The 21,860-nt window shown below is 39.9% G+C and overlaps 1 protein-coding gene across 1 annotated transcript in view; it reads left to right on the forward strand.

Annotated features, from left to right (window-relative positions):
- Window positions 1-21,860, forward strand: part of LOC124865382 (CUGBP Elav-like family member 3) — a 35,488-nt gene continuing 13,628 nt past the window's right edge. Inside the window, exons 1-3 of the mRNA XM_047360405.1 lie at window positions 1-602; window positions 1,283-1,542; window positions 4,347-4,429. Coding sequence (XP_047216361.1) covers window positions 1,398-1,542; window positions 4,347-4,429 — 228 coding nt within the window. The 5' untranslated portion in view covers window positions 1-602; window positions 1,283-1,397. The remainder of the gene's footprint in view (window positions 603-1,282; window positions 1,543-4,346; window positions 4,430-21,860) is intronic.

Genomic DNA, 21,860 nt, shown 5'->3' on the forward strand with positions numbered 1-21,860 from the left:
AGTAGGACGTGAGAAGACACCGAACCGTTGGGCAGAAAATAAGAGGGATAGCTGGAGATAACTGTCCCCTCATTACCCCGGGAACAATACCAAGGCTGAAAGAGGTTGTAACGTGAGACCAGCCAAGTTCAAACCATTGTAAAATAGTAATTTAAAAAGCCAGTTCGGTTATTAAATAGAAATTTAAAAGTGATAACTAGTTGGCGTCTTCCGCTTTTTGGTCAAATCCATCCGTACCAGTGAGAAACTGTCAGCCACCAGAAGTCTCCTCTTTCTTCTCCAGGAACACATTTTTTTTTTCTTCGTTTGATTGTTTGTTGGTGTGTTTGTTTACTTTTTTATTTTTTATTTATTTATTTAAAAACCCACAAACAGTTGAGCCAGTTGTAGTATTAACTGTAGACACCGAGGAGGAAAAGGAGGAGGAGGAGGAGGAGGAGGAGGGAGAGCGCGGCTGGGCACAAAGAGCGGCGAGCATCCAGAGAGAGGAGGCTGGCGGACGGGACGGAGCGGAGCGGTGAGGACAGCAATTGGGACCCAAACGAGAGCATCCTTTAGTCATTTCTGATCCACACCTGCTCCAGGAGTGTTGTTTATCAACGGTAAGAGCTTCTGTGTATGTGGTCCGCACATTTCCCCGTGTTGTTTTGTTCAGGGGTCTGTATGTATATGCGTGTGTACATTGAGAGGGGATCGGACAAAGAGCAGCGGAGCCCCCTGACATCCGTGTGTATGCACTAACCTACAGCTGCCTAAACAAAGAAACTGCTCTAGTGCTACGACTTCCATCCGTCCTCATTCTTTTTCTCTCCTTTTCCATCAACAGGAATCCCTAACACCGTTTATCGAGCAAAAAAATTTACATTTTTTCCCTCACAGATATTTTCTTTTCATATATATTTAATTGGAGGGAAAAGTGCCATTATTGTTTTTTGATTGGCTAATTAACATTTGCATAATTGTTTTCCCAGAAGCTACTGGAGCCCTTTGTCATCAAACAGGACAAGAAATACTCCAAATTCCAGCCCAAATGCTTTGATTTTTGATAATTAGGGAGCAAATTTTCACCTATTACTAAAAAATACATTTTTACTAACAAATTTGTTTATAGAAAATGAGCTGATACTATTTTAAATACAATGAATGGCTTATTAAAAAATATTGTAACAAATACTATTAAGTAATTTTATAATGATTTTTTTTAACTAAAAACCATAATGAAATAGTTTTATGAGGATTCTAAATCAAATTCTGAATGTTTTCTCTTTGCCTTTTCAATTAGGACTTGTCCAGCAACAGCTGTTCTGCTCCAGAAATACCTGCTCCTGATCTGTTCGCCCCCCCCACCCCCACCCCTCACCCTCAGCCCCAGCAGCCATCACTTCCACTTTGTACCGATGAAGGAGGCCGACGCCATTAAGTTGTTCGTGGGGCAGATTCCTCGGAATCTGGAGGAGAAGGACCTCAAGCCCATTTTTGAGCAGTTTGGCAAGATCTACGAGCTGACGGTGATTAAGGATAAATACACTGGGATGCACAAAGGTAGGTCTCACCCACTTACTGTAAACACAGCCTAAGCAGAGAGGCAGACAAAATGACAAGAGTGGGAAAGAAACAGAGGGATGGATAGGTAGACTCGGTGCTGGATAGATAGGCGTGTGACAGTGAGGCAGTTAGATGGGTGGATTTTTCTGAGGCAGCTGTCAGATGTATCCATGGAAACTGTCACAGCACCTCGCAGCTTCATCTTCTGTTATCGCCGCGGTGTGAGATCATGAAAACAGTAAAGAAACCTCGCTTAATGCATGGAGATGGGGATGGGCAATTATGGCACCATGTATCGTTATCACAGAAAAACAGTTATATTAGAAAGTCAGAACTCTAAAAACTGACAGTATGGTTCAGGTTGTTCGTTGTGCTGCTTGAACTATCTTTGTTTCCCAATGATGGTTCCATAGGAGCATCATTGTTTTAAAATTTTGATTTGATGCAATTACTGTGTACTGTTAAGCTGTGCCATTGACAGTGATGATCCTTATTAATATTTGTAACCTTTATTATTTATAACCTTTTTCTTCCACTTTCATCATCATCCCAACAAATGCCACAAATTATTATGATAAAATTATTAAGCTGATATCGCCCATCCCTGCATGGAGCTATGCTGAATCAACTGGATTTAGCTAAATATATTCATATATGATAAATATTTTACAGAATTTGTTATCATGGTTGCTAGAGATGCACTGATTTGGCTTTTCTTGGCCAATACCAGTTTACAATTTTCTTTCAGGTCTGACCTTCAGATTCTAACTTTAATTGATTCATGTTTTTTTCTTTTTTAAGGACTACAAAATAAAGAGGACAATGTGCTGTAAGATGCTTGATGGAGGTAGCAGTTTGGAAGCCAACAAGAAATTAAGGAATTACAAGATTATCCTCATTTTAGCATTTAGCATGTTCATTTACTGTATGCTGATGTATTAATAGACCGAAAAAGGTTGGAAGGCCTCATTTCCATCACCTTAATCTTTAGCTCCCTTCACAGATCTTGTATCAGATTCAACTTGGGACTCTGGCTGGGCCTCTTCATAACATTAATGTTACATCCAGTCAGAAGAAGCATGGTGGTCCAAATAAAAGATTGCTGTTAACCTAAATCTACCAGGGGAATACATATCATTCTAGACAATATTTTTTTTATTATTATTTGGAAGATATATTTTTTTAAATGCTAAAAAACTAATTATTACCTTAGAGATGCATCACTCAGAGTTTTACAGACAATTTGTCAGGTTTTTGTAAATCCGAAACTGATTTTAGATTTTTCTGATTTCTTTTTAAGAACCGTAATTAACAGCAGTTAACACTGTTAATTGAAAACATCTGTCTCTGTCTGTATTCTATAGAGATTTCACACCCTTCCCTTAACGTGGAAATTTACAGCAGACTGCCAGCATTTCCAAATCCAGCATGTTTCATGACTGACAGAGGCTGAAAGCTCAACAAGACAACTTTAATATATTTTTAGCGATTGTTTTATCTGCTGAAGTCTTTTGAAAATCTGACGAAACGTTGCCAAAAGCAGTCAAAAGACAAACACTGCCAAATGGCATTATGGCAAAGGGGTGAATTGGCCTACAATCACCAAATCTAGCTCTCCATTATGATAGCTTGATTGAAAAGCCAGCATGATTTCAAAATAAAGTTTGCGTTGAAGTAGCTTCCTACAGTTTCATTTGGATTCTTCTGACCTAATTTTTAAACACCTAGTTGATTTCTGAAAATAGCTAACTTTGAGCCTTCTTCCCGCATTAACAACTTCCACACTGAAAAGTGTTGCTACTAGCGCAGATCGGGTACCACCCGAGTACAGTGTGTTTACTCACCGGAAAAAGATTGTATCTTTCCAACTGGTCAGTCACCAGTCAGCGTTAGTAAAACTGAAAATCTGCCAATTCCGGTCATCAGCCGATTTCTCGGTGCATCTCTAAGTAATGCCCTCTCTTTTATACACACAAACACACAGCCTAGAACACACAGTGACCAGGGGTCCTTTCGGTTACATGAACCAGATTAGACTGTGTGCTCCAATCAGTGTAATGGGCCTGTAAGCCTGGGTGACACAAGGGAAAGAATTTATTGTTTCGAGAATCCCCACAGCCACAGTAAGCCCCTCTTAAAAGCAATGAGATGGACTTGAAGAGTCATGTGTGTCTGTGTGTGTGTTTCTTAATTATTCTCTACGTCTTTTTCGTCTTTTCGGGTTTTGTTGAGTCACAACAGATTCCTCAGATTTACGCTCTGTGTGAATTAAACTCTTTAATCTGATTCTATGCAAGTCCGTGTGAGATGTCACAGTGGATGCTAACCTGCTGCTAATCTTGTTGTCTTACGTGCTGGTGACAGGTGTAGTAAACAGCTCTGGGCAGCCAGCTCTACCACCCACCCCTCCCTCACACTCTCAGACACAGGTACAGAACATGGAGGCACATACGAGGGTGTATTGGGAGTGACAGAAAAGCATGCGTAGCGGTTGGTGCAGGGCAGGAAGCTGGCACTCAGACGTCTGTGCTGCTGTCATGGGCTCTGATTTGTGCTGTAGAGTTTCCTCCTCTGCTCTACCTTACAACAAATATCCTAACTGCTAAGCTGCATGTTTATCTACATTTTGTTATCATCTTACGCAAATAGCGGTAACTTAGATAAGGCAACAGTAAAAAAAAATATTTAAATGGTTTTCTGGGGGATGATGCAGAAAAAAGACTCATTTACTGACCTTGTGCCTTCCCTCCCACCCCACCCCACCCTCTCTTTCCCTCTGTTTGCCTCTTTCTTTCTGACAGGATGCGCGTTTCTGACATACTGTGCAAGAGAGTCGGCACTGAAAGCCCAGAGCGCTCTTCATGAGCAGAAAACACTACCAGGGGTATGTGCTCAAAAACAAATATGCATAAACACACACCTCCCATGACACAAGGCACCACTCCCTTACGCAACAATACATACAATCTTGCATGAATGTATTCATATTACAAATCCCACCCCCTCACCTAAATACATAGACATCTACCATGCAGACAAATACACACCGAGGTTGAGGTTCACTTCTGTGTGTGTGTGTGTGTGAGATTCAAGGTTCAACTCCCATTAGTAACACAGTGACATAACCCAGCAGCCGGCAGGCGTCTTGCTGCAAAGGACAAACACTCCCCCTCTCGCTGGAAACATATAGGGTACTCCATGAGCATTATCATCTTCATTTCTCTATCTTTTGCTGTCACTCCATCTCACCGTCGTTCCCAGCCTCCGGAGATAGCTGCCGTCTAGAGAGTGTGTGTAATTAATGTGACCATTCCCCTTTGTCTCATCCCAGGCTCCCTACAGTCTCTCTGCTGAGTGATTGTGAGCAATGACTGTGCAGGGGTAGGACACTGTTCATTATGGAGGGGGCACTGTGCAAAAAGAGCGTCTGTCTCATAGGCTGCAGCTCTCTATCTTTAGCTTTTCCTTTGTTTTTATTTTTTTGCTCTGACCTGGTTTCCAGGTGTCTTGCTTGGGATGTTTAGATGAGGTTTTTCGTGGATGGTACAATTACAGATTTGTTCGATGTTTGATAGATTTCAATATTTTATTCGAAGGACTATAACCCATAAAGAGAACAAAAATGTTGAATCCAACAGAAAATGAAGGAATTACAAGCTTATCCCCATTTATGCATCAAAGCATATCTCCATAACCCTCATCTGATTTTTTTTTATCTCAAAAGAAGTGGATTAAAATAGATTCTGTTTTGAGCTCTTAGTTTTGATACATTTAATGAATTGGAAACATATATGTATATATATATATATATATATATATATATATATATATATATATAAAGTAAATGATTTATCTACAAGTAACCTTCCAGTCACCAAACAGATCAATGGAAATATAACGTATAATAATGTTTGGGCAATTTACTGGTGCATCTTTATTAGAAACAGTTTTCAATTTGATGTTTTATACACAAGGGATTATAAGCAGAATTGTCTATAGTAGAGGGAGAGATGTAAAAATGCAAGTCATTTAGAAAAAAAGGACACTTTCCCTGTCTTATCTAAGTTTAGATTCGCAGCAGTTACAGCAGAACAGTTAGTGTGCCTCAGCCGTTTCTGCAAGTCTCTCGATCTCATTTTCTCCGTGTTGCCTTGCAACCGATCACAGTTTCAGTTCCTGCTCCTTCTCCGCAAGCTGGAGTGTTGATAAGATCTCTGTGAGAAAATTGTTGAAGGAGAGCCTGAAGAGAGGACGAGGGGGGAAGGGAAATGTTCTCACACATATGAGCACAAATCCCTGCATACATATATACTTAGCGCCATCATGCATGCTCTTTCATGTAGCTGGAGAATGCCTCTGTGTTCGCACATACACACTCACCTATACTAGCAGCGTGTTCATAATGACATTAATCCAATTAGAGGCTGCTAAGACGTTTGACCTCCCTGCATTTAGAACACCTTTCTACAGTTTGTTGTTCAGTCCTTATTTTCTCCCGTTTTGCTCTTTGTTCTTTGAGGTATCGTTTTAACTCTCCGCTGTGTTTTATTTCATCCTTTTTCCAATTGTGACAGCGGTAAGAGTTGTGTGGAGATATGCTTCACAGAATGACAGTTGCAGCATATTTTTCTGAATTATTCTGAATGCAATCATAAAGGGTTAGCTGGGGGAATGCTACTAAAGAGACTGAAGGAGCCAGCATCTAACTATTACAAATCCCTTTGTACCAAACAAAGGGTGTGGCTATGATGTGTTGGCTATTAAATAAGTCTAATCTTTATAATACATTTCCAGTGTGTCCTACCTTTTAAGGTTTATCTGAAAATGTTAGCATGTTTTATTCAAACTAGGTGCATATAGGAATGTGAAAGAATATTTTACTATGATAATATTTTGGTACTTACAGCTTATTGAATTAGTCTTACAGTTTGCTAACTCAAAGCATACATATATCATAGTTTTTCGGTTATTTCTATTACATTTCTGCTAATCCTAACTGTAAATCAGCTCATTCTGATGTCTGGTAAAGTATGATTCTGCTTTGAAATATAGATTTTTATAAAGATGCACCGTTCAGAGATTTGTGGCCGATTTATAATATCCAGTTTTTGCAAGTCTTTGACTTCTCAAAACCGATTTAAACTAACACTTAACTAACTCTCTCCTTTTAAATAGCTTCTTAGGACGGTTTTGCTTCCTCTTCCTTCATTCTGAAACACCTCAGTGAAACTGAAAATTATATCTTCTTTCCTCCCAAACAGCATCCACACTGAAGAGTGTTATTGGCTTAACTTGGTGCTATTTAGACATGGTTATTTAACTAAACAGGAAATGATCAGCTTTTTGGATGGCTTGTTCAGAGCTGATCAAGCTGATGATCAGCCAGTTCCAGTCACCAGCGTTTTTTTGGTACATCACTACTTTGAAGTACAGATATTAATTCTCTTTACCCTAATCTAATGCACCACTGCTGTATGTCCTCCTGAGGTTTTATTTTGCTGTAACGTCCCACCACCCAACTTTACTTTTTTTCTTCTCTTGCTCTTCTTGCCTTCACCTCTCTGCCTCTGTTGCTTTCTTTGATAGGGTTTTGAAATGACTTTCACTTTCTTTCACGCGTCTGGCCATTGTGTTGTCCTTTTCCTTTCCTGTGATATGGTTTCCCATTACTTTCCCCAAACCCTCAATATCCTTTGCCTCGTTCCATTATATTTCTTTTTTCTTCCCTCAAATCCCAACTGTCCCATGTTCAGCTCCTCCCCTCCTGTCTTCGAGTCTCCAGCACCAGTAGGATATTACAGGATGTTCTTCTCACTACCCCCAATCCATTTATTTCATGGTATCCCTACAACCCGTCCCTCCCCTCCCCACCCCTCCCCACCTCTATTCCCTTCCCACTGTCTTCTACTTATGTTTTTCCTCTCGCTGCACACTCACAGTTTCTGCTCAGATTCTCATTTCAGTCATTTATGGTAACCCTTCTTTAGTCGCCCTCTCTACACCAGTCTTTCTGGAAAGAATAGCATCAGAAAGGTGTTCCTATAGTCCTCATCTAATTTCCTCCCTGTTGATTAGTTGACCTCTTTGACCATTTCATTCCCAGCCCCACAAACCCCCTTCCTCCTCCCCCCTTTCTGCTAGTCTTTCCCAGCTCTGTTTGTTCAGCTCTTAGGAAAGTTTATTGCTGACTTTTCTCCATTTCCAGATTGAAGATTCAATGCGTGGCAAGAGGACTAAGGTGTGTGTACATAGTTTTAATCTGAAGATCACTATAGATTGCAGGAAGCTGTGCAATATCAAGCTCATCATGAAAGTTTAATGGAAGAGAAGCCTCCTTATGTACAGATGTGTTTTTCTCTTGTACAGTAATTGCTAAGCAATTAAAAGGCCCTTGTTATAACCTCCTGTTTAGCTATTTTCAGATTAATCTATGTACAACAGTTACAGCAAGGCAGTAGAAAACAAAAGAGCTATGCTTTGTCTTAAATTTCCTTGCTAGCCTCTGCAGAGCGAGAGATTTTCAGATTGGAAATTGAGAAAAGTACAGAGGCATCGAGAGTGAGATGAACAGATGGCCTTATCAGTGTCCTGCGCCTTTTGTTTAGTTTGGACTCAGAAGTAGAAGGAAAAAGGAAGTGCATCTTGGGAAGAGCAGCAGTTAACCCAGTATTTGTAAAAGTAGAAGAAAATTAACAGCGGAATCAAAATGAAGTTACATTGTACCTTGCAGATGTTTGTATTGGATGTGATCCAGACTTTTCCTCTGGGGGTATTTACCTAAACAAGCTCACACCATTCCTCTGGCCATTATATATTAGTGCATTAATACTGGAATCCTAAAGGTTACTTACAGGAATGTATTTTTTGGTTAATATGTTGATATTTAATTTAAAACCAATGCCAGTGGCATCTCAGGGTCATCAGTTCTCCTTAAAATGCATGATATATATATATATATATATATATATATATACCAAGTGGTTGTTTGTAAAGCATACCTAAACAGTCCTTTCCTGTGTACACGTGGAAATCTGTTGCTACTGTGTTTTTCGGAAACGAATATATGGAAAAGCATTTCATGCCCACTGTTAAGCATGGTGATGGATCCATGATGCTGTGGGCCCGCTTTCTCTCCCAAACGCCCTAGGAAACCTGACAGAGGGAGAGCTAGCATGAACTCTTTGAAATATTAGGAAATTCTGAAACAATATATATGGTGGACTATGCCAGTAAACTGAAAATGGTTCATGATTGAGTCTTTCAACATTGTAGACTCAAAACAAGCTTTTTTCATGGCAACCGTAGTTCACAGACTTAACTCCTGTTAAGAAATTAGTGGATCCAAATAGGAGAGGATCCAGGAGTATGGAGATTGTGTCAAAGAGCTCTCTCTCTGTAAGCTTCAAATATTGTGATATATTATAGGAGAAGGCTAAGTGCCTGGCAAATGGCAGTTGTACAAAGAATTAACAGCAGGAATACCAACAATATTATCACCAGTGAAAGAATTTCTTAACATCGTATTTATTTCCACGAAATAAATGTTCTCAAATGAAATGTTAGAGTTTTCTATATATTTTAACTTGAGAAGATACCCCTGCAGTAAAATATTCTATTTTAGAGTTTTTTGTTTTTTTTTACATATCTTTAACAAGGGCACTGACAAATATATCTGCTTCCCTGCATGCCAAACTAACAATGCAGGTGTGAGGTATCGATGGTTAAAAGTTATGTCTGTCTGGTTTTTGTGCATTGTTAGTTTGAAGAGATGTTGGCAGTAGCCTCTGTGCAAGGTCAGAGGTCAAGGCTTGGAGGACGGGTGGGGGTCTGTTGCAGATGCTGCTGTCAGAGCAGTAAAACATTCCTCCCAGGCAATCATGGCATCCGCCATAAATATTAGGTCCTGCATAGTCTGCCGCAGTGCATTAGATGGAATGGCAACATCTGCTTTTCTGTTCTGTATAACCTTTGCCCGGACAACGGTTATAAGAAATGTTCTAAACAACTGTATCAAGAATTATCTTTATATATTTTTTCCTGTCAATGATTGTCACAACAGTTACAGAGCCTTGCAAAGGTATTTTTACACCTTTTTTCACCTTTTGTCATATTACAACCACAGGTTTTAATGTGATAAATGACACACAATTGTGAAACTGAAGCAAAATTATTATGTGTTGGTAACATTTTTCACAAAGAGAAATCTGGCTTGCATCAGTAATCAGCCACTTATACCCCTGAATTAATTCCAGTGCAACCAATTGCCTACAGAAGTCACCTAATCAGTAAATATCTATCTGTGTTTAATATGAAATGATACAGCTGTTCTGTGAAGGCTGCAGAGAACATCAGTGAACAGTAAGACCAATGAACAGACCAAATAGGTCAGGAATCAAGAGGTGGACATGTTTAAAGCAGGGTTAGGTTGTAAAATAAACAACAAAGAGTATGGCGCATCTGCGAAGCTGCTCTTCATCTACTGGTCATGCAAACCTGCATGGTGATGCACCTAAAATGACAGACAAAAGCATATTCATGTGTTAGAATGGCCCGGTCAAGGCCAGACCTAAATCCAATATAAAATCTGTAGCGAGATTTAAAAATTTCCATCCACTACTATTCATCTTACCAGAGTGAGCTAAAGCTATTCTGCAAAGTAAATGGAAATGAATTTAGTCTCTAGAAATAAAAAGCTGGTAGAAACATACTGTTACTGCAGCCACATATGGTTCTACATAGTGTTTACTTAAAGGTGCTGAAAACAATTTGGAACCTTGCATAATTTTGCTTCAAACTCACAGTTTTGCAGTACTTTGTTTTGACCTATCACTTAAAATCCAGATAACACACTGCTTATTGAAACTTGTGGAGGTAAAGTACAAAATGTAAACAAGCTTTGTCAAAAATATGTATTTATTCAAACTTGTCATCTTTCAGTCAATTAATGTAATTAATACAGTTATGATTATCATTTTCTCTTTGTTAATCCAACTATCCCTCTCTTTTCTCTTCCCCCCTGTCATGGTTAGGTTTTAACCTCATCTCTCCCTGCACTCTTTATCTATCACTCTATCTCTTCATGGCTTACTGTTGCTGTATTTCCCCACATATCTTTCCTCTTATCTGTTCTTTTGTTCTCTGCTGTTGATATCTCTCTTTCCCCATTTAATCTGCAGCTTCTTTGTGTTTATCTCTGCCTTCATCTTCTGTGCTACTTCACATACAACCACTTCTACATGCACACGCGTGTACATGCTTGTACACTCACACACAAACACACATCTGTTTAATCACACTGGCATCCGCAGATCTGAGTGTAGGTGAAATTAAAGTGTGATAAGCAGCTTACCAGGTGTGTGTTGTCATGCTTCACTGCTCTCCAGACAGCATTCTGCTCCCTGTTTTTTGATTAGAGCCAAAACAGCGCATTCTCTCTCTCTTTTTCTCTCTCACACACACATACACACACACACACACATATATATACACACCTTGTGCTTCCCATGACACTCTTGGTGCTATAAATGATTAAAAAGGCAGCAGTGCCACAAGACAAGCAGTTAGCAATAATGATACAACAGGGGATCAATATTACTTATTAAAAAATAATAACAGTTTGTAGTTTTTTCATATTGATTGAACACATACAGTCCAATCGAGGTGATAAATTGAATTACCGTAGTCTCACGGTTACAGCTGTAAACATGATGGGAGCTGTTTTATTCCCCCTTTATTGAGCTCATGTCCTCTCCGAACGAGGACACATGAATTTATGGATGTTCCTTGCCAAAATGGATAAACTTTTTTTGCATGCAGCACGAACAGGGGCTCAGAATTACTGTTGCTCCGTCTTTCACTTCTGTTACATCACTTTGCACAGAGAAGAAATTGTAATTATTCGTTGTAGCACAAAGCATTGGTATTTCACCAGCCATTTCTTCTCTGTGTTCTGAGCCTACGACAACAGGCAGCATGTTTGCATGTGTCCATCATCTCGTATGTGTGGTCGATGTTTATTGGATCCACTTAGGGTTTGTTCGTGTGGTGTATGATCTGTGTGTTAGTTTCTATGTGGAATCTGAGAAGCCTGCCAGACAACCTCCCTGTGGGGCAAAGCTATGATGAGCAATTATCCACTAGGGCGAGTTTGTAGGCTAATTTTGCATATTTATGTGGTCAGCAGCACTGTTTACTATTCCCCTCCGCTGCTTACTGCTGCATTTTCAATTTAGAACAGACCCTAGTCCTCTCTCTTTCCTTCTCTCTGCCTTCATATTCTCTCTATCTCTTCTTCCTCTGCCTCTATCTCTCTTCTCCTGATGGGGTTTGTGATGTGTATCGCTCCCCCCATCCCTCAGGCGGCTTCTCTATTTTTATCCTCACTGTGTGTGGGATGGGATGGTAGTAATGGGGCAGGTGTAGATTTGTGTGTGTGTGTGTGTGTGTGTGTGTGTGTGTGTGTGTGTGTGTGTGTGTGTGTGTGTGTGTGTGTGTGTGTGAGAGAGAGAGAGAGGTAGACAGAAAGAGGAGGAGCCAAACTGAGGGGGGTTTGAAGCACAGAGAATATTTGTCTACAATTGTGTGCATCTAAGTGGGAGATGGGAGATTTAGCTTGTTTATTTAAAGCGAGGGTCTTTGTTCTGTCTGTTTGTTTCTGTGATTGGGCGTATATGGTTATGCGGACATGCTTTCTAGCCATCTTATGTTTGAGGGTATACAGTGCCTGGAACTTTGTCACATTTTGTCAGTTACAACCACACACTTTAGTGTATCTTATTGGGATTGTAGAAGTAGCACATAATTGTGAAGTGGAAGGGAAAAGATATATGGTTTTCAAATTTTTTACTAATTCAAATGTAAAACACCAACACTGCACATCAAACTGAACAAACTATTCCCACAGTGAAACGTGGTGGTGGCAGTATTAAACTGTGGAAATGCTGGGGACAGGAAAGCTGGTCAAATGCAGGGCAGTGCTGCATGAAAACCCTGTTATAAGCTGTAACAGGGTTGAGACTAGCAAGGAGGTTCACCTTCCAACATCATAATAACCTTAAACACAGAACCAGAGCTACACTGGAATGATTTAGATCCAACTGTATTTATGTCATAGTGACAGTCCAGACCTGAAGGCCAGGGTGCTGTTTGCGGCCCTCAGAAAGACAATAAAACAATGGCACAGATATAGCCATTGTTTAATCAGCACAAGCGGTTAATGCAAATCGACACTTTTTTTGAGGTGGTTCTACACAGTAATTCCTCGAGTGTGCTGAAGTCAATTGCATGGCACACTTTTCTGATTTTTACTTGGTAAAAACCTTTGAAATCCTTGTATCATTTTGCTTCCATTCCTAAATTAAGCTCTGCTTTGTGTTAGTCTGTCACATAAATATAAATGCATTGAATGTTGTGGGTGCATCGTGACGAAAAGTGATATCAGTGTTTTTGCAGGACAATTTATGTATATGGGTTTACATGTAGGTACATTTATGTATGCGACATGCAGAGAGGAAGAGCGGCTGCCTCATATTTCACCACAAAATTGAGACAGAATCTAATCATAGCCTCGTAAAAGCTTGACCCTGGAGAGAAGCTGCCTCTTTAAGGCCTCTGTTACACACACACACACACACATACATACACACACAAAGAGAGAGAGAGATCAAGGTCAGTGATTATACCAGGAAAGGTCCAAATGAGGCAGCAAATAATAGGAAAACAAGAACACAAACACATAGGGACATTTAAGCATTTCACTACGTTAATAATCATGTTTGTTTGGACACATGCTTATCAGGTTGCGTGAATGTTCTCTGCCAAACAGTGTCTCTCATGAACCGAGCTTCAAAATAGCCTTAAATTGAACTGTGTCCATTTCCAACACCATCTTTTACAAATGCAGCCAGCTTCTGCAGGCTTCTGCAGGCTCTGTTTCTCACACATAGAAAAAATGTTACTCAGTTGCAATGAACAATCATCATTGTTCAGTCTAATTTATGCCTTTTTGAGAAATTCTTCACCACAAAGTTCAATTTTAGTTGTGTTTGATGCACAGCGAGCATATTTTACATATTTTTTAAATGTTGGATTCTTGGAGTACAAAATCACAAATAGGAGATCTTACACACAGATACTGCTGAAAGAGCACAGCGTTCTCTTCCATCTCTGTATTTCTTAAGTGTTTGTGAGAAACTTGCTTAATTGCAGTAAACTTGACCAGTACACAGACTTTGATATTGGCACTTGAATGGGGCTTTGATAACTAAAGCTAGGTTTATGCTTGACACATAGAACAGGGTGTGAGGGTGACACATTCGCAATGTTATGAATCTCAAACTTTGCAAGAAACAGAATCACGTTGATAAGAAATGTTGATAGTTAAGTTAAGTTAAGTTTATTTATATAGCGCTTTTCAGCAACAAGGCACTCAAGGCGCTGTACATAAGGAAAAACATTACAATGATACAGAAAATTGAACAATAGAGGTAATTAAAAAAACAGAGAATAGAATGATGGATAAGAAAATGAAAGGAAAATTGGACTGATAGTGCACACAGCCATTTTTGGTGTTACATAAAGCGCGTCTTCTCTCTTTTACTACATTTCCACTGGTTATCTAGCATACTGCCATCTGTGTTTTCGGAGAATACTGCAGTAACGTCAGCGAGAAGTATAAGTGGCTTGTTCAGGCTCGCGCACCCTCAGCGTAGTCCTCAGTGGAGCCCTGTCCCTCCATTGGTTGATATGAGGCTCAGATGGTATCATAACCTTAAGTGATAATGCTATTTACACAAAAAAGTTAAAATAAAAATGGCTAACATGATTTAAATACTTTTTTTTAGAACAAAAAAGCAACAACATTCCAACTACTGCAAAAATAATGTGACACAATGATTAATAGAATTATAGAAATGGTATAAGCATTTGATTGTGATACATAGACTTAAGAGAAAATATAGAACAACTCGTTGCTCTTTATAAAGTAACAAAAGTATACCAAGATAATTTTCTGCTTTCTGCTCAAGTAACTAGCCTACAGTTGGCTGCTAAAAAACCGTCTCTAGCTCAGCATCTGTAGTTTTAAAACAGCATTACCTGATCAGGAGCGATGGAGGCCACTCCTTTAGGTTTCACTCTATTACTGCCTTTTTTTCCACAACCAAAAACACTTCCAAACAGCCATCTCTCTCTTTCTTCTAAGAAAGGGGAAAGTCTGGTAGCCTTTTTACAGCAACAGGTAGGGGAGGGGCACTGTTCTTGTACTCTAATTATTGATAACCAGTATAAACTTTATCGCATTCTTAAGAAAATCCAATTTTTAATGTCCATGGCATAAATTGTCATCAGGTTATATTTGAAGTTATATTATTTGCACATCTGATCACTAAAATACTCCTAGACACCATGTTTTATTTATCTGGACATACAGAACAGGCCTATACGAGGGGCCTAAATGAATGTGTGAATCTGCGTGAATGAAAATGGGGGCTAGGAGATGTGGAGGAGGGCCGTGAAGAGGTTCTTTATGAATAGGGATGTACAGACAGGAGGGGGTAGGGTGAGACAGGGGCGGAGTAGAGGAGGTCGGGTTAGAAAGAAGGAGGAAACAGGACAAAAGTTTTCTGTAATGAGCGTGGAGGAAGGGACAGGCGGGTGGTGCATTAGAAGAAAGGCTTTTCTCTGGGTGCTGGAAGGGGTGGGAGGCAGTCAGGCGTACTTCTGTCAATTTAAAGAGAGACATCTGTCAAAGGGGAGTGTGTGCCTGCATATGTGTGTGATTAGGCAGGGAAGGGGGATGCCAGAACTTTTTTTGCACCTGGGATGTGACTCTTATCAAACCATAACCGGCTGTCTAAACACTGATCGCTTTCCCTCCGACCACAGAGCAATGGAGCTTTTTACAAGCCAGTTAAACTAGGCAACGTTATATCCAACTATATTTCAATGTTTAAATGTGTCATATTTGCAACTGCATTAATAGGAACTTTTGTATTTTTTCCTAAAAAGTTATTCTATTTCTGGTATCAGTTTGTTACTCTTTATGCCTATAAGCAAGAAGGCATGTATTCTGTGATTTGTTACAATTTGTGAAATACAAATTAGCACATTTTAATATGTCAGATTTTTCTGTCCACTTGAGGTTGACCTTATTTTATGATGTGTGATGCATCCATACATACAATGTATGGTGAGTTAAAAATCAGTGTATTTAAATGTTACCATGTAAGAACATAAATCCATTTGGATATCAGTCTTTTATTCTCGGGATTCCTGCCTACAACATAACTATCCAAGCGTTCGCAAATGTGTCACAGGCTCTGGGATTGGATGTAATCTTAGTAAATGTGAGATTTCTGTGGCAATGAATTTGTTTGGTTTTGAACAGCCTTTTTAATTCACCAGCTCATTTCCCAAAGGACATAGAATCCCGAAAATAGAAAGAAGGTCCAAGTGCATACGTCTAACAGTTATCCGCTATAGTGCTGTTGGATTATGTAGAACTAAATCCACAGGCTCAAATTTCAGTGAGTGCTCCATGGCTGCATGCTGCATGTTCTTGTTGGGCTTGACAAAACAGCATATTCTAGGGATCAACACAGTGGTTAGCTCAGCTTTGTGCCTGGTAGGTTGTTATTATTGTGCAGGCAAATGAAGAGAAACACATGGTAAGAAGAAAGGGAATTTGTTGCCAATCCATGCCCCAACAGAGAGGTTGGTGAAGGGTTTCTTCCAGATAACTTATTGAACGGAGGAGATGGAGGTCAGACCTCTCAGGTGTGACGAAAGGAATTAGAGAGACAGAAGAAGGGGGAGATAAGGGGGGCACCAGGAGCCTGATTATGGTTGCAGACCTGCGTCACTAGGCAACAGAGTCGAGCCAGATGCCAAGTTGCTAGGGAACCTGAGAGATGCAAAGCCTAACGTGGTGCTAAATAGAGATGATAGCATGGAGGGGTGGAGCTGTGCTTCTGTTTCACCTTACCACTCACGCCCTGTTTCTCACATTTTTATATTTTCATGATTTAAATGAGGGACAAATCCGGTTTTATCATCATTACAGGATATTACGTTTATACTTTTTTTTGCAGTACTGCCAAATTATTATTCTCTGAATGTAATTTATGGAGTTTGACATACACAGTGCAAAGTACAAACCTAAACATAGATCATAATGTCTGTACATTATATATTGCACATTAGTTTCTATGTATCTTACATAACTAATTGTCTTTTGTTGAATGAATCAGGCTCCTGTACTTCAGAATCTGATTCTGAAATACTGGTAGGGAACTGCAAATTAAACTGTAATAATTTAATTCTTTAGAACTAAGTGTGAATCAGACCTGTTTTGGTGCTATATAAATACACTGAATTGAACTCAGTTGAATGAGACGTATGCTTCTAGCTAAAATAAACATTTATATTTATTACAGTATTTTTTATTTAACCTTTATTATTTATACGGGTTGTCTCATTGAGATCCAAGATCTCATTTACAAGAGAGACCTGAAGATACAAACACATTAACGATAAAAATAGTTAAAATATTCGTCTCAAATTACATAAGAAAATGAAATGTGATCTAAAACAATTTATTCATTAGTTTTTTGTTTTGTTCTAAAATGCTGACTGGGTTGTTAATTTGGCAAAATGTGTGCGCATGTTCTGCTGATTAAATATTTGATTATGCTACAGTCACAGCATAACTGTTATAGCTGGCTTCTCCGAGGATCGAAAATATGAACACTTCAGAATCATGTCATGCTATGTCAACAGAAGTGTCTGACCCTACTGATGTTGAGTTTCTAAGCATGATGAGAAAAACATTATAGAATAAAAAGAGATGTTCCAGGAAAGGAAGCTTAGATATTCCCATCATCAAGCAGAATATGGAGGATTATGAATCTGGAAGTGGAAAGCAGGGAATCAAGGAGTCAAGAGGAGGCAGAAATAATGTGAGATTGTGGAGAGGTGATAAAAATAGTTTACTTTCCTTCTGCACTTTGGAAAATGGACTTCTGAAATTGTTAGGTGGTAGCATCCAGAGGGAGAGTAAAAGGGGAATGAGGAGGTGTGAACATATGCGTTTTAAGAGGAGTCAAGAGAGCACTTCTGTGTGTTCACATCCATGCACACTCACTTGCATGTATATTGTCCTGCAATGTGTTGTAATCATTTATTTATCGTTGCATTAATATTTCCTTGTTGTTGTGGAAAATAGTTTTTGACGGCAACACAGAAGCAAAGAAAAAAAGTTGTTGCATTGATTTATGTCTGTACAGCTTCATGTTCCTGCCACGGCCCCTCACACCATGGTGGAATGGTTTGTTCCAGTGATTTTGCGTGGGTGGGGGAGGGGACAAAATACGATTTGATTGGATAATCCAAGGATTTAATATCCTCTAATCCTGGTACAATCCTCTCCGCATTACTGCAGGGAGTAAGATTAACTGTATGTGTGTAGTATGTGTCTGTTTCTGTGTGAGCAAAAGGTCGGGTGCTGTGAGATACTAGAAAAGTGTACTGTAACAGTTTCATTGTGTGTGTGTGTGTGTGTGTGTGTGTGTGTGTGTGTGTGAATAGATAAGTGACATGCACTGTGTGTTGACACCACAGCGTGTAAATGGACCTGTGTTTACATGCAGGATTTGGTCAAGAGTGCATAAGTGGAAGGGCTTCCACTCAGCGTGTGCGCTCATACATGCTCACATTCTCGTCATATATCACATATAAGCCCTCATGCATCGCCTCACATGCAAGTTCACGTTCCTCAGAGATACAGGAACTTAGAGAGAGCTTCTTAGTATGCAGTAGGATAGATCAAACCACACTCCAGCGCCAGTCCGGCTCCTCTTACATGTACGCGTTTGCAGATGGTTGCTGTTAATTAAGTCTTATTTGGAACGTGAGTAATTAGAGGATAATTTGACATGAAAGGAGTGTGTGGCTGTTCTTGTGTAAAGGAGAAAGACAAAGACAAACTGGAATACAGTTTGACTGCCTAACCAGGCTCAAGAGAATTTTAATCAGCACATTATAGATTTGCCACATACTTATTTCCATATCTGGACCACCACCCTCTACTCATTCTTCTCTTCATTGTACATTTCTTTCTTCTCTACATTTCTTTCTTTAGCGCTCATATTCCTGTTTTTCATACTAGAATTTTTAGAGAAAAAAAGGCATAATTTAGAGGATAGTACAAAGCCACCAAAGCATTCTCTGGCACTAATTCCTTGTTTACCCAAGAGCACAGCAGTCGCCCTTGGCAACCAGCATCCTTGTTTACCTACTCAGTGTGCCGTCATATGATCGCCATGACAACAAGCCGGTTGCCATGTGAATTTTCCGATCCCATTGTGATGTCTCTGAAGAGGCAGCGCGCACTTCTCACCTGCTGCTTCTCTCCTGCTCTTTAGTTTCTCCTGCTCATCTTTTTCAGGAAGTTAATCACTGAAACGCATCTTATGTGCTGATGATCTGATTGTCAAAATGCATACAGAGCCTTTGCAAATGTATTTATACCGACTGCTGAACCCTTTCACATTTTGTCATGTTATAACCACACACTTCAGTGTGATAGACCAGCACAACGTTGCGTGTAAACTGTGAAGTGGAAAGAAAATGAATTTTTTGCAAGTAAAAATTTAATAAATGTGGCATGCATTGGTGTTTAGACATTTTAAATACCCTACAATAAAAGGTACAATCGATTGCTGTCACCAAATTAGTAAACAGAATCCACTTGTCTGTAAATTAATCTTAAATCCAGCTATTCTCTGAAGGCATCTGAGTTTCGTTAGAGAACAATGGTGAACAAAAAGCATCATAAAGACTAAAAAACACAGCAGGCAGTTGTGGGGGAAAGTTGTTGAGAGGTTTTGAACGTCTCACAGAGCACTGATCAATCAGTCATCCAAAACTGAAAAGAGCATGGTACAACTAGAAACCTGCCAGGATGTGGTTGTCAACCCAAACTGACAGGCTGGTCGGGAAGTGCATTAATCAGAGAGCCAAAAAGGCTTATGGTTACTTTGGAGGATCTGCAGAGATCCACAGCTCAGGGGGAAGAATATATCCTGTGGATAACCATATATTGTGCATTGCAAAAATCTGTCTTTTATGGAGCAGTGTCAAAAAGAATTACTGAAAAACGTCCATACGTTTTGCTTGTAGTTTGTGACGAACCATGTAGGGGACACACCAAAAATGTGCATTAACGTGCTCTTGTCAGATGAACCCAAAATTATTTGGACTACATACAAAACAGCGTGTGTGAGGGGAAACTAAACCCTACATGTCACCGTGATCAAACCATCCGCAGGGTGAAAGATGGTGGTGGCACAATCATGCTGTGGGGATGCTTTTCTTTAAGAAGGACAGGTGATCTGAATGATTTTCCAAGGCAGTGTATATACACAGACCAATAAGCTGTGATTGCGTTGGAATTACCCCGGGGTTTTTTTGTTCAGCTTGGTTTATGTTCACAAGGACGAGCTTCAGCAGGCTTAATGGAGGAAGAAATTGAAGAGGTGATGGATGGACCCAAGGTTAAAGAGAAGGTTGGTGGACACAAATCTTGCAACTATCAGCCCTCTCTACAAAGGAAGCCCAAATCAATGTACAAGACGGGACTGATCAATGAGCTGATGGACGGCAGCTTGGATGGACTGCAATAACATTAGGACTAGGATATAATGGATTGATGGATGGATGGATGGATGGATGGATGGATGGATGGATGGATGGATGGATGGATGGATGGCATCAGTAAAGGTGTTGGAGTTAAAATTATCTATCATGCCCTCCTAATTTGTGTGTGTGACTGCTTTATAAAGAGATGTGTGCAAATGTTTTTCTATCTCTGTGTGCGCATGCGTGTGTGTGTGTGTGTGTGTGTGTGTGTGTGTGTGTGTGTGTGTGTGTGTGTGTGCGATGGCCTTGCCCCAGGATCAATAGTTTTGTAGTGACAGCTAAGAGCTGATTAATCAAATGCATGCATCTGTCTTTTTCTGCTCTGTCCTCTCCTCAATTACCAGCATCATTACATTGCCTTAACACCCCACTGGGACATTCAGCCATTCCTCCTTCTCATCCCTTCCCCTCCCTTTACATCTTACAACCTCCTTTTCTTTCAGTTTATTTTAGATCCAACTCCACACTTTGCAACATTTTTAAAAATGAAAAAAAATAAAGTTATGTCATCCCTCCTGAAGAGTCTACTCCACCGTTCTTTGTGCTATCATCCCTGTTCGGTCCTATCTCTTCTTCCCCCATCCCTCCTCTGGATTTATACCCTGCTTCTCCTTCTTCTTTCCAAGTCTGCCCTCTTTTTGCCACCATCGTTCTGCAGCTCTGCTGCTCCAGCCCATCCCTCTGGCACTATCTCTCCTTGCTTTAGTGGTATGACTAAGCACTAGTATTTTTATTTTATTTTTTTCTGTCTTACTGTTTGTGTGAGCTAACGGTACAGAAGATATGAATGAAAGGGATGCTTGCAACGTGGGTTTGAGATAATGCATCAGCACCCTTGGCAGTGGATCTTGGTAGTCGTGAGATTTTTTAGACAGAGCGAGTCACGACTGAATCACGCCCCGTCCGCCTGCCTGCTCCTCTTTTTCCTTCTATTCTTTTTGAATCCTCTCTCAGGGGCAAGCTCTGCTTTCATCCTTGCACTCTCAGCCTTTCGCTTTCTCACTTTTCATGTAATACTTCTTTTTCCATTTACTCCCCGGGGTTCCTTTTAGCCTTCCACCTGCCCTTTCTAGCGGTCGATGTGAGTTGGGGTCCCCCAGGCTTCTCCCTCTGACTTGTTTTTCGTCCTATCCTTTTATTTTCAGTTGACTGTGCCCATTCCCTTTACACACTTGTCATTTCACTGAACAACATTATCTCCCCCTCTCTCCCACGCCTGCCCCCTCTCATTTCTCCTCTTCTCTGTGTCTCTGTCTTCTCTTGTCCCTCATCTAATCCTCACTTCTGGTAATCCAGATCAGCTTGCCTGCATTCTTAATCCCGCCACTTCTCAATCCACCAGCCTGTGAGTGTGTGCATGTGGGACAAATCAAAGACTGTTTATGTTTGAGTCCAGAAGTAAATGTCACCTGCTAACAAGAGATGAACTGGTTCAATTGGGCCAGATATTAGTTTTGACCTATTTTCCCTCAATCAGAAGATTAAATGCCAGAAAAATATTGTTTTCGCCTATTTATTAAATATATCAAAACTAAAAAAAAAACAAATTCAGTCTAGAAAAGCATCAACTAATAGCATCTACTTTTAAGCTCCTTTTTAAGTTTAATAAAAGTCACATG

This window comes from Girardinichthys multiradiatus, chromosome 3, assembly GCF_021462225.1.
Source record: "Girardinichthys multiradiatus isolate DD_20200921_A chromosome 3, DD_fGirMul_XY1, whole genome shotgun sequence".
Classification (NCBI taxonomy): domain Eukaryota; kingdom Metazoa; phylum Chordata; class Actinopteri; order Cyprinodontiformes; family Goodeidae; genus Girardinichthys; species Girardinichthys multiradiatus.